The sequence below is a fragment of the Tupaia chinensis genome, unplaced genomic scaffold, assembly GCF_000334495.1.
Source record: "Tupaia chinensis unplaced genomic scaffold, TupChi_1.0 Scaffold148234_1, whole genome shotgun sequence".
Lineage (NCBI taxonomy): Eukaryota > Metazoa > Chordata > Mammalia > Scandentia > Tupaiidae > Tupaia > Tupaia belangeri.
In genome coordinates, this window is record NW_006208084.1 from 2,807,696 (window position 1) to 2,825,536 (window position 17,841).

A 17,841-nucleotide genomic window follows, 5' to 3' on the forward strand; every position below is an offset into this window, starting at 1 on the left:
CTCCTCCATTCTCCTCTCGGGATCTTGGGCACGCACACACACGCGCCCGGCGTAAGTTTAAGCCATCAGGTCTGGGACACGAACCGCGGTCGACTACGTGGGAGTCCAGCAACATAGCCATTACGCTAACTGCTGGTCCCCCCAGTTTGAGTTTTAAAATCTATCCCAAGTGAAAACAATAGCTTCCTATTTAATTAAAACTGGCCCATGGGAACCAGCAGTTAGCATAATGGCTTTGTCGCTGATCTCCCATGTAGTTGACCACAGTTCCAGTCCCGAACCCAGTGGCTTAAATTCACGTCAGACGTGTGTGCGTGCGTGCCCAAGATTCTGAGAGGAGAATGGAGGAGAAGGGATTGCGGCTTGGCCATCCCCCCTGGGGGATGATTTCTTGCTTTCTATCTCTCTCTCTCTGTCTTTCTGGCGAGCACACACGCCCTAAAGCAAAAACCTCGGGGGGTCGGGGGGGACTATCCCATGTTGGTTAGTCACTGTGCTTAGTGTTTCTTTTTTTTTATTTATTTAATCCTTTCAACAGTCTTATAAGTTATGTATATCCATTTTACAAAAAAGATTACTGACACACAGAGCAGCTAGTAGGTAACTGGCCAACTTTACATACTAATAAGCGTGGGACTGATGTACAGATGGGTGCTAGGACCCCTCCTCTTTCTTTGTGCTTAGCTACCAAGGTAGTTCACGTGTAAGACATGAGAGGTTCTTGCTGTCCTTCTCAAACAAGTCAAGGAAGCAACAAAAAGTACCAAAACTGGAGTCAATAAATGGGTATTCAGGTTCTAACTGCCACTCTGTAAGCTTCCTGACCTCACTTCCCTAAGTCTTGTCTTCCTTATCCGTAAAACGAAGAGATTGCCCTAGTGATGACCCAGGGTTCTTCTCCCTCCATGGACCTCTGGTTCTGTAATACGGCTCTTCCATTCATTGTTGTAGCTCTACCGGCATCAGCACTCAGTGTGGTTAGAGCCAGGAACACCTGGGTGAGATCCCAGCTCTGTCACTCACCAGCTGTCTGACCACTCTGAGCCTCAGTTTCCTTATTTATAAATCAGCACAGTCATCCCAATTTCATAGGGCTGTTCAGGAGATGAGCTGAAATAATATACATGGAAGAGTCAGGATCACGTGAAGAAATAGATTTAGCCGAATAGGGCAAGATATTTTAATAAAAGGGTTACCTATAGTAGTGAATAGAGAGGAGTGAAAGTACCAACCAGGGACGCTCCTGTACCCTAGAGACTAGCAGAAGCAGAGAGCTGTTACATGCTCTGAGTCAGCAGATGTGTGTTGTTTGTTAGGGTTGCAGTAATGAAGTATCACACCTTGGGGCCTTAACCAATAGCAATTTTTTCTCACAGTTCTAGAGATCAGAAGTCTGGGATGAAGCCATAGCAGGGTTGGTTTCCTCCAAAGCTTATCTCTTTGCCTCATAGAGGGCTGTTTTCTTGCCTTACAGAGGGCTATCTTCTCCCTGTATGTTCACATGATCTTCCTTCTGTGTGTAACTGTCCTAATCTCCTCTGCTTGCATGGACGCAAGTCATATGGGATTAGGATCTACCCTAAAGACCCAATTTTAACTTAAATCATCTCTTTAAAGACCCTGTCTCCAAATAGGATCATATTTGGAGATATTGGGTATTAAGACTTTAACCTATGAAATTGGAAGCACACAATTCAGCCCCTGACAAGATGCAAAGGTAGAGAGATTGCTGCCAGAACTCAGTGGGAACTTGAACCCTGGAGGGTGGCTGCCCTGCCAAAGCTGATGTGGGAGCTACTGTTGGAAACATTGCCCAAAATCAAGGGTGCACAGAAGAGCCAAGCCTTCTCTCCTGTTCCCTCCAGTCTTTTGCGAAGCTTCCAACCAGGAATCAGCCACCAGGTATCCCAGGTGATTCCCTATTTAGGGACGAGTCTCCCAGGACACAGAGAAGGAACCTGGGAGTGGACAAATGGAGAATATACAATGGAACATTTGAGAGTATCAGCACGTAAGAGACACTCGAGAAGCTTTATTGTTTTCCATCTCATAAACAGATGAAAAGTGAAGAAGGCAGCTGCGAATTCTTCATCCCTCCCTGAATGTTTTCTCAGTGTCTCCTTTTTCTCAGAGCATGTGAAGAAGTAAATGAGAAAGGATGCACAGTGGTGCCCTTCCATACTTTGGTTTTATTTGAGCAGAAAATTGCAGAAAACTCCCTGCCCTTTCAGAATCCCATTAGCCTTGTGTTCCGTCAGGCACTAGTACATGTTCAACTGGTCAGAACTACTCGGCCATTCAAGCTGCCTCACTCTACTTGGTAGGCAAATGAGACATCATCTTGTGCAGTGAAGCATCCAGAAGGACTGGTGGGGAGAGGCGGGCTCATGATTTGTCAAAAATTAAAATATCCATACCAACAAGCTAGTCAACAGTTCTGACTTCTGTTCAGAGAGCTGTCATCATTTTTCAGTAGCTGAGAGAAAGCCCGTGAGGCACCAAACACCCCCACACCATCATCTGGAGGCTCTGCAGTGCTGTCCTGGGCATGTCCGTATACCCCTGCTTTGCCAAGCATCGTCTTGCTCCATTTTGCTCAGTGGCAACTTTAAGACCAATATCTTTGTACTCTGCATTATTCTGCCATATAGCCCCACTAGGGAGTCTTTAATAAATATCTTCCCACAAAAATCAGTGCTTTTATTGGGAACCAGCAGTTAGCGTAATGGCTATGTCGCTGGACTCCCACGTAGTCGACCGCGGTTCGTGTCCCGGACCCGGTGGCTTAAAACTCACTCCAGGCGCGTGTGCGTGCATGACCAAGATCCCAAGAGGAGAATGGAGGAGAAGGGATTGCTGCGTGACCATCCCCCCTGGGGGGTGATTTCTCGCTTTCTGTCTCTATGTCTCTCTCTGTCTGTCTGGCGAGCGCACGCGCCCTACAGTGAAAAAATCTCTCAAAAAAAAAAAATCAGTGCTTTTATTTACTGAGCACTCTCTAGATAAGAAGTATGGCCTAGGCATGTCACAATATCTTTGTTCAGTATTTAATATTTCTTGCTTTCTCATGCACTGACAGTGAGGGACTGTCCTGTCTCAGAGCAAAGCCTGTAAGAGACTCAACTTCTGGTGGATTTCTGGGTGGGAAAAGAGACAGAACCACAGACTAGTGAGCATGATTTCTGTCTTATATTTTTTAAATTTACTATACAAAATGGGCAAAATTATTTATTTTCTTTGACTTGATGGTTATTTGGAAATCTGTTCAGATCTGGAAAATAACGATAAGTTTGGCCCAAGACAACCACCTGAGGTACCAGGGAATTAAGTTACTCTTGTTTTTTGTTTTTGTTTTTTTGAGACAAGTGATTTTTGGATTTTGACAATTACATTAATTACCTGGGACTGCCCTAACAGAGTAGCACAAACTAGATGGCTTTCAAAAGCAGCCATGTTTTCTTTCATAGTTTTTGAAGTTAGAAGTCCAAGTCAAGGTATCAGCCAGACCACACTCTCTACCTCTAGGGGACTTGCCTTCTTATCCTCTTCCCACCATGGTAGCCCCAGACATTCCGTTGGTTCGCAGCACCGTAACTCCAGTATCTGCCTCTGCCTTGCATGGCTGTCTTTACTTTTTGTAATGTCTCTGTCTCTTCTTCTCTTCCTATAAGGACACTAGCCATTGGGTTGGGGTTCACTCTAATCCAGTATTATCTTGTCTTAACTTAATTATATCTGAAAAAAACATTTTTCCAAATCAAGTTACATTTTAGGTGCTGGAAGTTACGTTGAACCTCTTGTGAGTATAAATTGACACCCTCCTTCACTCACACTGTTCCTCATGTCTTTATTTACAAAGCGCTCTCTGATTAAGAGGAAATATTTGTAGAATCTCCTCAGGTCTTCAGATTGACCTGGAATTATCCCTCTGGCTTTGCAAATGAGTCTAAAAGGACTAAAGAAAGCTGAGATGAGTTTAAATAGATTGATTAGAGAGAACTGGAGAGTTGGAGGAGAAAGAATCCATTAACTCTGGGCTCCATAAAGAGGCAAGGTAGGGGTCTCAAGAGTTTAGTTCTTGAGCCATTTTGACTTCGTATTCATTATTTACTTTGAGCAAATTTTTTTTTTTAGATAGTTGTGTGTGTGTGTGTGTATATATAAGGTGCATGTGCTTGCGAGAGAGACAAAAAGCAAGAAATGATCCCCCAGGGAATATGGCCATGCCACAATCCCTCCTTCTCCATTCTCCTCTCATGAGCTTGGGCACACACGCACACATTCCCAGTGTGAGTTTTAAGCTGCTGGGTTTGGGACTTGAACTGTGGTTGACTATGTGGGAGTCCAGAGACAAAACCATTATACTATCTGCTGGCCCTGAGCCAACTATTGATACTTTAGCCTTCCTGAGCCTTCATTTTCTCAGAGGATGGGAATGTTCAGGGGGTAGGGCATAGATTTGAAAAGTTTCTTCGAGTTTCCTTTTAGCCTGATTCCTTTGGTTCTAAAAAAATTGCTTAACAAAGTGGGCATCCGACCTTATCCACTGGGAAAAATTCAGCTAGCTTTGACAAAGGGGTCTATCGATACATAACTGGACCTACAAAGTCAAAAAGTCACTCCAATCAGCTGCAGGACTCACATTCCATTGCTTTAAAAGCAGGCAGAGAAGTATATATATGAAGAATTCCTATAAATCTCTAAGAACAAGACAGAACATTTAATAGAGAAATGAACAAAATTATGATCCCAAAAGATACCTAAGTGGACAGTTCACATATGAAAAGGTGTTGAACTTCCTTAGTCACCTAAAAATACAAATGAAGGGACCATAGAGTGGGACAGCATAAAACACAGTGCTCTGCAAGGCATTCCCACATGGAAAGATTCCCTGTTCAAATCCAGAGACCTTCCTGAGTACACTGGGCATGTGCATGCCCATGCAGGGCTGGCTGAAGGCTGGGATGGATCAAAGAATCATGACCCTGTTGAGTTACCTGTCTCCCTTTTACCTCTCTCTCTCTTTCTCTTTCCATTACCCATGGAAGAAATGAATAAATAAACTTTTTAAAAATAGACAAGAAACCCACAATGTACTAATACCACCATACAAAGTTTAGATCTTTAACAGTTCTAAAATGAAGTGAGATAATGCCAGTTATTAGTAAGAATATAGAACAATTAGAAATCACATGCACTACTAGAGGGAGTATAAATAAGAAAAACCTCTTTGCAATGTCTTCTTAAGCTGAACATATGCATACACAATGACCCCCAAATTTTACTCTCAGTATATATCCGACAGACAGACATACATCAGACACCAAAAGATAACTGGCATATTTATAACAGCTTTCAAAACTAGAGAAAAAAAAATACCCATCACCAGTACAGAGGGACTTTTAAAAAAAGTGTGGAAGAATGCAAATAAAGTGTGATTTGGGGCCAACAGATGGCGTGGAGGTTGAGGCAACTGGATCCCATGTAGCCGACTGTATGGTCGTCCATACGTTGTGGAGTCCCAGACAAGACAGATTGAGTCACACCAGATCCTTGTGTGTGCATGCCCAAAGTCCAAAGAGGGCATAGAGGAGAAGGGATGGTGGCATGGCCATTCCCCCAGGGGCACAATTTCTTTTTCTCACTGTCTGTCTCTGTAGTGAGCACACATACCTTATAGCAAACTTTAAAGGAAAGGAAAATATGAGTTTATAAATAACTCATAACAAAATAAACTCATATTTTGGTTCCAAAAAATTGAAATATACACATAATTTTTTCATAATGAGTATTTTCTATGATTTTTTTAAGACTACTGTAATGGAAAAACACAAGCCACACGACAACGTTTCAGTCAATGACAGACATACACAATGGTGGCTCCATAAGATTATACCATATGGCCCAGGCATATGGTAGGCTGTACCACCTAGGTGGGTGTATGAAGTTCACCCAGTGATGAAATTGTCTAACGATGCTGTCCTCAGGATCTACCCCATCGTTAAGCAGCGCTCGACTGTAGGATAAGATACATTCTTGTTATAAGCTGTTATAGAGCATTAAGATCAACAGACCCAACTACATGTAGTAATGGATGGATTTCACAATAGACAAGTCATGAAAAGATACATAATGTATGATTCAATTTCTATAAAATTCAGAAACAGACACAAGTGAAGTATAGAATAAGAAGCAAGGATAATGTCAGGACAGTGGGTGTATGTGTAACTGTGAGAGGACTAGAAGGGGGGGCTCAGATCTGTTCCCTGTTCGGAGTTCTGTTTCTTAATTTGGGTACTCATTGCAATGGTGAATTCACCTTGTGAAAATTCCTCAAGCTGTCTATTTATGGTCTGTTCACTTTTGAGTGTATTTTATACTTCAGTTATAAATCTGCGTATAAAAGCAAAAATAATACACATACTCTAAACATCTTGGTTAAAAAGCGTTTGCCAGCCCTACCACAATCTTGTCCAAACAGATTCTATCAATTGAGATAAGAAGAAGGGTTAAGTGTTCTTCTCTCAAAGCACCACTCCCCAAAACATGAAATCCAGCCACATGCTCTTTGAGAAACTCTCCTGCCTGCCTAGAATATAATTGTTCTCTATTTGAGCACCTGTGTAGCACCTTTGAGTTCTTGAGCCTAGGGATCACAGAACTCTTTCTACATGCCTAGCACATAGATGTTGCTCAGCAAATATTTAATGAATTGAGTGAGTGCTCACCAGTCTTTTCTTTTCCTTCAAAAACCCACCAATATCAGGGAAGTCTTCTGGTAGGAGTCCATTCTCTCTTTCTCTCTCTAAGAACTTTTTGGCAAAAAGAAAAAATTAAAGCAAAAAATAGACAACAGCCCCCTTTTAATTTATATGGTATAAAGCATGTCCTAGGTAAAATCAGCAGGGTATTTTAAATTAAGTGGTTTTTAATAAACTCACCGTCTGTTGTATTGCTCATGAGAGGAGAACTCTAGTGCTTCAGAACAGGAGGAGGAAAGTCATGATTGTGGAGGTCATTTTCATAAACCTTTCCGGGATGGGAAGCCCACGTGTTCCCCAGGGTTCCTGCAGAGCACATGCCTGGTGCCTGCTTAAAGTTTCTCTGTTCAGACCAGCAAAGCCACAAGAACCAATTAAGGACTAAGGATCAAACCTTCATGTTTAAGTAGTGGTCTTTACCATACATCCGGAGAGCTGAGGAAATGCAGGCAGAAGCCACTGAGGACTCGAAGTGACGGGAGAAGCAATGTCCTTCCAGATTCCTGGGGATGGAGAGGGGCTAGCAAGCAGGTCTGGAAACTGTGTCTACCCTGACCGCCTTTGAGATTCCACACCGTCTCCTTTCCTAAACTTAATGTAGCTTATTGAGCCCTGCTGCCCACACCTGCCAACATCCTAGAATGTCATGTAATACACTGTGGGAAGCGCTGAGCTGGGAAATGAAAGGTTTAATCTGAAGCCTGCTTGGAACCTAGAATGAAAGGATCATGTAGTCACTGTGGACCTCAGTTTCTCCTGAATCAAGGAAACCGCCGATCCATATTAACTAAGCCAATCCCAGCCGTACCCTTTAACTCGGCTGAAGAATGAAAGCAAGTTAGGGCAGAAAAGAGAGGCAAGGGAATTAGGGCAGAACCTCCTCTTAAACAGTTTTGTAATGCAAGTTTAAGGCTTCTCTCTTTGATGATAAAAGGTTAATGTTTTCTTGTCTGCCTGAGGTGGCCTGTACGTGCTTTGAAGTTAGCTGAGTAGGTTCCACTGCAAAAAGAAGACAGTCTGTTTACGTGCAAGATGGAAAGTTGATGAAGGGTAACTCTGAAACAGAGCCCTCATTTGAATCTCGCTTGGCTCTGACAGGTTACTCACGATCACTTACACCACATCAGGCCCTACCCGAGACAGGCAGCTTCATCTTCACACAGGCACGGTCCTCAGAGAAGCTCTCTCTTTCCTGGCTTTATAGAATGCTTGGTATCCTCCCAGATTTTTACAGAGGCCCTCTGGTTATGGACTAGGGCCTCCTCACCTTCCTCCACACATCTACTTACAGTTCCTCCAGGACCAACTGCTGCTGGGTCTCACCATATTTAGCTCTAGACATGTACCCAGGTCCATACACTTGCATGTACTTCACACACACACACACACACACACACACACACACACACGAGGCAACATGGCGTGGCTTAAAAGTGATAGATCAAAGAGTGAGATTAATTTTTCCACTCCTTATCTATTCATGAGCCTTCATCTGTTAAATAGGGATAACTCCATTGCAGGTTTGAGGTAAGAACCAGAGGTCTTATATACTTTTTCTCTACTACGTAGCAGTTGCGTCCTAAGTAATGGGTAGCATCATCATCCTCACAATTTTCAATCTGTTCTCCCTTTTGCAGTTGCACTGGCATCTAGCTCTCTCGAAACAAGCATTATTCTCTGTCTCTTCTCTGCAGAGACATCCACCTTTCTTTCCCTGCCATATTGGCTACCAAGCCATTGCGACAAACTCAGTTGGGGAAAAAGAAGCATTGCCTTCTGATCCACAGATGAAACACTCCATCATTGAACCAGATGTTCATGGAAGAAGCCTTTGATTTTTAATTTATTTATTCATTTATTTAGCTAGTAATGGTCTTTCATGCCCCCTGCACAACAGCTGTAGGTAAAGCCCTGTGTTCCCATGCACCCTACCCAGCTCCATCGAGAGTTGCTGTCAGATTTAGGGCATGCTGCCTCAGTACAGAGCTCTCCAGGGCAGAGGACTCACTCTAGGCTTCCAGACCTACGGCAAGTATGGAAATGGGCAGATCACACCGCAGCAAATGCCAGGCAAAGGCCAAGGTCAAACATTTTGGCACCACCTTCCTCCTGACAGCAGAAAAGCAGTGTCACAGTCTGACATGGGGCGTGCATTCCAAAGTCAAGTCTGTGTTGTTTCAGCTTGAAAGGGCCCAATTTCTAATGGAACCATTTTCATTATTTTAACCAGTATTCACTTAAAAAATAATAATAATAAAACCCTCTTCCCACTTTGCATTCATGCACATAATTTGTGTTCATTCTTGTGGGAATTATGCAAGTTCAGCAAGTGATAATTAGGCACCTTAATGAGGAAATGCATAGCTTCTGTTAACTGTTATTTATTAAGCTTTTATGTACCACTTCATATTTTGAAAACCCTTTACAGTCATTAATTAGGATACTGCCCAAGCACCATAAGAGTGAGGTCAATAAACAGAATTCTGTTTTTTCTTTGAAATGTTGTTTTCCAGCTCTTTTATGACCTGGGAGCAAACTCCTAACCTTTGAAGTAACAGGCAGATTCTCTTATAAGCTTGTATCAATGTGATTATATTTAACATCCCAAACAGACTCTTGAGCTACTTAAAAACCTAATTTATGCACATAATTTTCCATGTGTTGGATTTTCTTTCCTTTATTTTTTTCTTTCCTGTGGTTGTATCTCTTGGCTGACACTTGGAATAACCCCTAGAGATCTCCTAATCACACTAGTTGTGACACCATAAGCCGACTATTGTCAGAAGGCTGAGAAGGCTGTGGGGCTGGAAATATTTTTAAATATTGCAGAGATTTCAGAGAGTACCGTGTATTCCACACAAACAAGGGGATTGGGAAGATTTTGGAACAATCAGTGAATTCAGACAAGTAAGTGATTTATTAGGTTTGGGCATTAATTATCAATTAATATTTCTTAATTCAACATGAATGGATTCTCTTCCTGCTGCACCAGATACTTTTTTTTTTTTTTTTGTTTTTTTTTTTTTTTTTGTTTTTTTTTTTTTTTTTGTTTTTTTTTTTTTTTTTGTTTTTTTTTTTTTTTTTGTTTTTTTTTTTTTTTTTGTTTTTTTTTTTTTTTTTGTTTTTTTTTTTTTTTTTGTTTTTTTTTTTTTTTTTGTTTTTTTTTTTTTTTTTGTTTTTTTTTTTTTTTTTGTTTTTTTTTTTTTTTTTGTTTTTTTTTTTTTTTTTGTTTTTTTTTTTTTTTTTGTTTTTTTTTTTTTTTTTAGTTTTATTTCTTTCTCTCAAGACAGTGAGAGAGAAAGTGAAGCAGCCCCAACAGGATCCCATGCCACAGTCCTCCCAGCATTATCAGTCAGCCAAGAGCATAGGCACTTGTGTACAGGTCACCCAAGGGACTGATCCTGCAATCCTCCACAAAGATCCAGCATCACTTGAACAGTACATTACTAGCATGCCACCAAGCCAGTCCCCAGATACTTTATAAAGATACAGTTTGAAGGAGGGGAGCTGGTAGCATGGTGGTTAAGGGCAGCTGGATCCCGCATGGCCAGCTACGCAGTTTGAGTCCTAGATCCAGTAGCTTGAAAGTCACATCACCCCAGGTATGTGTGTATCCTGCCAGAATCCCAAGAGGAGAATGAAGGATAGGGGATTACAACGTGGCCATCCTCCCTGGGGGTGCTTTCTCACCTCTCTCTCTCTCTGGCAAGCACACTCTGTAGCATATTTTTTAAAAGATATAATTAATTTTTGACTTCAGAATCATCTTAGAGCTAATGTGGGATTGTCCCTATATTACAAACAAGGAACTGAGGCTTACAATCCCAGTGACTTTTTAAAGAGTTGTTCCCATTGGCAGTAAATGGAAACATCAGGATTCAGACTAGACCTGTGTTTTCCAAGTGCATTGCAGTTTTATCTTTATATACAACTTCTCTTTCTGTGGTAGTTACGACAATGCATGTGTTTCCAGGATTCGTTCTTCTGCAGCGGTCTGAGAACATTGGCATATTTATTGTATGCATAACCCTTGGTTAATTATAGATTTATGAGCAAAGACAAATGTTTTCACTAGAAGGCTTTATGCATTCTTTTTTTAAATTTTTTTTTCCTAGAGAGGATGAGGGGGAAATGGATCATTACCTTTTGAGGCCTTCTGTTCAAATATGGTGGGAAATATTTGCTCCTAATAGATGAATAACAGCCTATCCCACTGCCCCAAAGACATAGGCTTGACCTTAGCTCTTTCAGTCTCTCACTTAGGTAACCTCTTTATTCTTGGGATTCAGTTTAAGCATCATATATCTCAGGAAGCTTTTTCCTAATGCTCCTCCCCCAGACCTCAGTCAGTTTCCCTGTACCCGGCACACTCCCATTTATTACAGTATTGCATTTTCTCATTACCTGTCTCCCTTCCTTATTAGGTCTTGTTCCCTAAGGACAGGACTATGTTTTAAAAACTGCTAGGTTCTTAATTAATCCAATGAGTAGAACCATAGGAGATGCAGATGCTCCAAAAACAAAAATCTCTAAAATGAATTATAAAATAACTTCTGAATGCAGGACCCATGATTAAAGACCAATCTGTTTGGCCTGTCAAGGCCAATTTGCATATGGCCAGCCAATTTGCATATGTGGAGATTGGAATCCCTGATTCCCATGATCCAGGGTTTGGCCTGCAAGTACACATTTGGCACTGATGTTTAGCAAGAAGCCCAGTGTTTCAAAATGTCAGGATGCAGAAGAAAGCCATTCCATAGGCCCTGTGGCATGGAAGCCCAGCCTTCATTAATTCTGGTTTTAGAAGCTGCAAACACTTCTTCTAATAGTGCAGTAGGTAGCCTTGGCAAGTACTGTGATTACTGTGATATTGGAAGTCACCTCCCTTCTCAGCACCTTAGTTCCCATAACTACACAAAGGCAATAGTAATGTCTGACCTGCCTCCTTTCCAAGAAGTAAAATTAAAGGAGTCTCAGGAAGCTGAGAGTAAAATTCATAAGCTCTGCAATGTGGGTGCTCATGAATCTTTCTGTTGGTTTGGATTCTGATTCTTGGTTGAATTGGGATGGAGTGATATATTTAGTGAACTTCCTGGGGTCCCAAAGAGAAAACCAACCTGAGTATTGGCTCCTCAAGCTTGCAGAGGCAGAGGATGAGACAGTGGAGAGTTAGAGGGCCATTGTGTCAGTTTTGCTGGAAGAAATAGTTCAATAAAAGGGAAGAAAATTAAGTTATGGCATGATTCAGATGGGTGTGCCCATAACCAGAATGTTATAGCTTATTCTTTCAACCACCTTGAGATACTAGAGGCCTTTGATCATGTGACATGATCTGATATAATGACAAGGGAGATTAGCTTTTCTTAAACAGATTTAGGAATGGTGACTCTCTTGCTCAAAATCCTTCACTAGCTCCCAGTTGTTGTCAGCAGGGCTTCCCACATGGTGTGCCACCCATGGCTGGCATGTGCCAAAATAGTCATCTGGCAGCCTTGGGGATACCTGAATGGGCCCTGGGGCAGCTGGAACCCCTGGATCAGCTCTTCCAGCTACAGAAACTTATGCTTATAACCCCAGCAGGGTGTAAGAATACCATTTTCTGTGTAGTAAATGACATGAAAAGGGTTGGAAAGCACCTGTTTCACAGACTCAAGGTTCCTCCTGATCTCTTTTCTGCTCATCTGTTCAGCTCACATCCTGGTGTTTGTGCTGAATATTGTCATTAAACCATCTAGCCATCACATGCTCTAGATCTTGCAGAGCCTCACCTTGCCATGCTGCCTCCTCCTTGCGTGCCTTTGTCCATGCTGTTTACTCACGCGTCCCTTTTTCCCATCCATCTACCTGACCAGATTCTAGGCCTCTCTCCGTGGAATGCCCTTCGTAAACAGCACGTGCTGTTTGCCACCATCACATTGAATTGCAGTAGTGCACAAGTCTGAAAGATTTGCTCATTTTTTTATTTCCATAAAAGGGCCCAGCAGAGATTGAACGTTACACTGGATTAATGTTTCAAATAAAGCTGGTGAGATTGGGAGAAGTAGGGAAGAAAAACAAATACTAGTCTATTTTTGTTAATTTGTACATAGTAGGTACTTAATAACTATTATATGAATGAATGAAAGAATAGTTTTCAAGGTCTTTTTTAAACATATAGAGTCTTTAAGACTCAGTCATGGCCTGACTATAAGAGCAAAAGAAGATGGAGTAGTCAAAGCTGTTTCAAGACAAGCAGCACCGTCAACATGGCAATGTCTGTGCAACTTTGGAGGCATTTCCCAGGCTCAGCTCCTAGGCACATGCTCAGGAAGACATGAATCAGGATTTGGATACTTACAGCAGTATTGTTTATAACAGCAAAAAATAGGAAACAACCAAAATGTCCTTAGATAGGGGAATACATAAACTGTGGTATACTTATAAAATGAAAAGTGATTACAATAAATAAACTAGATAGTGAAATACATTTTTACATCTTAAAGATGTAATAATAGGTGACAAGGCACATTGGCACAGGAAATATGAGATCAAGATATACTAAAAATATCACATATATTTATTTTATGCATAGAAAATTAAAATAGAAAAATTCACAGAGAATGAAACACAACCACCACAGGACAGTGGTTGCCTCTGAGGAAGCGAGAAGGCAGAATGAGATGGAAGAACTGTTGCTGTACCTGTAATGTTTTATCTTTTTAAACAACAGTTGTGGCAGTATGTTAGCATTTATTATGTCTAGGTCAGGGTGTTTGTTATATTAGTTTCTGTACTTTTCTGTTGGTTTGAAATAGTTTATAATTTTAGAAATCAAGTTAAAGCCACCTAAAAGGAGCCAGGTGATGGCTCAGTAGCATTGCAACCGGACACATGAGACAGGTCCTCAGCTCACATCCCGAGACCTCCCTGAGCACATAGGCACATGCTGACCCGTGACCCAGGTTGGCCAAGACTGGGATGGATCACAGTGTGCTTCTCTGGTGATGCCTCTTTCGCTGTCTCTCTTTCCCATAGGAAAAAATAAATAAATAAATGAATTGACCTTTCACATTTAAAACATGTAAATAAAAATAAAAACACACAAAGAAAGGCTGAGTGACGTGGTAAACGTCCTGGATTTCTGCATTTAGTCTTCATTTCTCCACAGAGAAATTAAGGGGAGGGGTGAGAAGACTGAGTCCCACATCTCTAAAGCAACATTGCTGAGGCTCAGGTCTGTGTGTTATAGTAGAAGAAACACTGCCTTTGGAATCTGGCAGATCTGAGTTTGATTGAATCTATTGCAACAGATCTTCAAAATATTCGTGGAGGCCAACCTTGGTGGTACAGTTGATAGCAAACTGAACTGCAGTGCTGGAAGTCACATGACTGACTGTGAGTTCAGGTCCCCAGATCAGCTTGAAAACATACTGGCTACATGCAAAATGCCCCAAATCCTGAAAAGCTGGAGGGCCAGGGGAAGGGGACTGTGATCTGATGAGAGCTTGTTGGTGCTTCTCTCTCTCTCTTATATATGCATGCATAATTTCTGTGATGAATAAAATAAACTTTTAAAATGTTTGCAAAAAATTCTTACTATGAAGAAAGTAAACATGGTCAAAGTTTTGCACCAGTTAATTCCATTTTTCTATGGACTTTTTTTTTTTTTTTTTTGGAGAGATTTTCACTGTAGGGCGCGTGCGCTCGCCAGACAGACAGAGAGAGACATAGAGACAGAAAGCGAGAAATCACCCCCCAGGGGGGATGGTCACGCCGCAATCCCTTCTCCTCCATTCTCCTCTCGGGATCTTGGGCACGCACGCACACGCGCCCGGCGTGAGTTTTAAGCCACCGGGTCCGGGACACGAACCGCGGTCGACTACGTGGGAATCCAGCGACATAGCCATTACGCTAACTGCTGGTTCCCATTTTTCTATGGACTTTTGAAGTCCCCATGTATATCTGTTGTGAACTGAGCAAGTGTTGGACCTTGCTCTACAGTTTCTCCATCTGTGAAATAAATCTGACAGAATCAGTCTTGTAGAGATATTGGTAGCATTATGGGAAGTGATATGCATTAAAAAAAATAACAAAGCACAAAAGAGATCATTAATGCCGTTTGCCTTTCTGACTTGACAAGTTCAGATCTCTGGGTCTTATCACATTCTTCCCATTCAAATGTGTGTGTGTGTGTGTGTGTGTTTGTGTGTGTAATACACACACACATATATATTCTCTTACATGTAAAACTTAAGAGGAAATAAAAAAGCCTGAGTCCCATGTCTCTAAATTAGTATTGCGAAGGCTCCTGTCTATGTGTTATAGTAGAAGAAACACTGCCTTTGGTGTCAGGCAGATCTGAGTTTGATTGAATCTAGTATGAAGGCTCTCCGAAAAGTTCATAGAGGCCCAGCCTGCCAGTGCAGTTGATAGCAAACTGAAATAGTGCGGGAGATACTGCAGTTCAGTTTCTGGTACAACCTAAAAGTCAGATATGGTGGTGTGCACCCATAATCCCAGTGACTCTGGATACTGAGGCAAGAGGATTATAAGCTCAAAGCTGGCCTGGCTAGCATAGGAAGAGCTTGTCCAATATTTAAATCTGTATATATTTATACAAATATTTATGTATTTATACTTTTTTTTTTCATTTTCACTCTATCTGACCAAGCACCATTTACTAAATGGCAAATCTATGTTTTGTTGTCGCTGTTGCAAATATGTGCTACTGAAATAAGAAGTATTAAACTGACTTTTAGGAGTGATTAAGGGGAATCAGTTTCTTTCTCTCTCTCTCTTTTAGTTTAGGAGTGATTTGGGGGAATCAGTTTCTTTCTCTCTCTCTCTTTTTTTTTTTTTTTTTTTTTTTTTTGGAGAGGTGTTTTGCTATTGGGCATGTGCGCTCACCAGAAAGATGGAGCAAGACATTACCCCCTCAGGGGGGATGGCCACACAGCAGTCCCTTCTCTTGGGATCCTGGGCATGCACACACACACACCCGGTGTGAGTTTAAGCCACCAGGTCTGGGACTTGAACTGTGGTTGACTACATGGGAGTCCAGAGACGTAACCATTATGCTAGCTGCTTGTCCTGAATCAGTTTTTCTAGAACATTAGGAATGTATATATCAGTTATCAACAAAGTACATTTTTAAACTGCCCAAAGTCTTCTCCGTGGACCTTTCTGCTGAGCCAAGCATCCTGAGGAGGATTGATTTGGGAACCCACAGGTGCTTTAATTCCATGTACCACACTAGCTGCAGTGGCCTGCAGGGAAATTCTTTTGGCTCTTTGTGTTGTGCTCTGTGCTTTCTCTATACACTCAAACTGGCCTGATAGCAGATAGCTGTTTTTAAGCTACTCAGCTAAGACAAAATAAACTTTTCTTGTGAGATTTTTATTGATTTATTATTTTTTTGCCTCATTAATACATTTAGTTTTTTCAACATTTTTAAAAATACAGGCCCAGCCATGGTGGCATGCATGACTGAGATGCTACACTCCAGATGCTGGGACCACATGGGAGACCCAAATTCAATTTCTGGTCCAACCTAAAAGTCAGACATAGTGGTGTACACCCATAATCCCAATGATTTGGGAGGCTGAGGCTAGAGGATTGTAAACTTAAGGCTGGCCTGGTGGTTTACACTTATAGCCCCAGCTGGGAGGCTGAGGTAGAAGAATCATACATGATATGGCAAGATTATTTCTTTAAAAAATAATAAGATGAAATAAAAGATGCTAAAAGGTATATGCAATGGAAAGTTCCCTGCTTGAACATTCCCCCATTTGCCCAGGTCTTACTCCATAAAAATAACAAATACCAAAAAGGAGATGGTGACAAGGAGAACCAACCTCAGAGTATTATTTTCTTATGAACTCAAAGACTTTTGCACCTCATTGTAAAGACCCAGTATCGTTATGCTTTCACCATAGTTGAGTTCTGTGATGATGTGGGCATGCCACAAAAGTGTCCCTTGAAATCATCTCTATATGGCTTGTCAAGAAAAGTGACAAAGACATTACCAAGGATAAAGTGATAGAGAGCTGCTTTTTTGTCTCTAAAAGTAAATAATATATATAAATATAATTTATCAATTAAACCTAGTTTGGTTGTCATATATCTGGGAAAAAATAATAGGAGAGAACCTGTGCTTATAAAGAATGTACTATGTATCAGGTATCAACAAAGTATGATATGTATTTTATCATTATAGTATAATATATGTTGTGTAAATTTAGCATTTTAGCCATGTTTACTTGTACAATTCAGTGGCATTAAGTCTATTCACATTGTTGTGTAACCATCACCAGTATCCAGCTCCAGAAAATGCTAAGTAGGCACTTTTTCCCATCTTATTTAATCCTTCTGACAGCCTTTGAGGGCTGCATCACTCTTCTCCATGTGATGAGGATACTCAGAGAGATTGCTTAATGTTTCATACTGAGTACCTGGCAGCATCTGGGGCAGAACCTGAATGTGTTTGTCTTAAAAATGTTTGCTCTGCATGATGAAGTCTCACTCTCACTACAAGAGCTTTTAGAAGGAAAATACCTTAGGGAGCTTCTTTGCACAAGACACTGTCCCTGTGGGGTGGTGGCTGTGCTATGAACAAGTGTGCCTGACTGTCTGTCTTACTGTTAATTTGTGATTCTCTTTTGCTCAGGGGTGATACTGCTGCTTTTGGATAAGCTGCGGAAGATGAAATGGGAGCAGATGTGGAGACTGACTGCAGAAAGAGAACTCATGGGCATGCTGTCCACATCCTTGGCTGATCAGGTGAGCAACAAGGTTAGAAAATACTAATCCTAAGCACCTTGGTACTATTTCTCAAAGAAACTTAAAAGTAGATGAGTCAGAATTTTTTTTTTTATCTATTACATGACTGTATACTTCGAGCTGCTTATATTTACCCATCTAAGTCAACAGCTCAACCCATTAGTTTGTTCCCTGTGTTCATTCACTTGCTCATTCAGCAGAGTTTCACTGAACATTGTATATTAGGGGCTACATTTTGAAAAAGGAAGACAAAGCTAAATGAATGATACAGTCCTTGGCCTCAATGAGCTCATAGTTTCTTGAAGCAGAATCATAAGTAGAT

At 41.2% G+C, this 17,841-nt stretch overlaps 1 protein-coding gene across 6 annotated transcripts in view; it reads left to right on the forward strand.

Annotated features, from left to right (window-relative positions):
• The window catches only part of LARGE1 (LARGE xylosyl- and glucuronyltransferase 1), a 662,422-nt gene that overhangs the window by 544,002 nt on the left and 100,579 nt on the right, over positions 1–17,841 (forward strand). For all 6 annotated transcript variants that reach the window (XM_027769037.1, XM_006170333.2, XM_027769041.1 and 3 more), the window contains one exon: positions 17,407–17,519. In XM_027769037.1, coding sequence (XP_027624838.1) covers positions 17,407–17,519 — 113 coding nt within the window. The remainder of the gene's footprint in view (positions 1–17,406; positions 17,520–17,841) is intronic.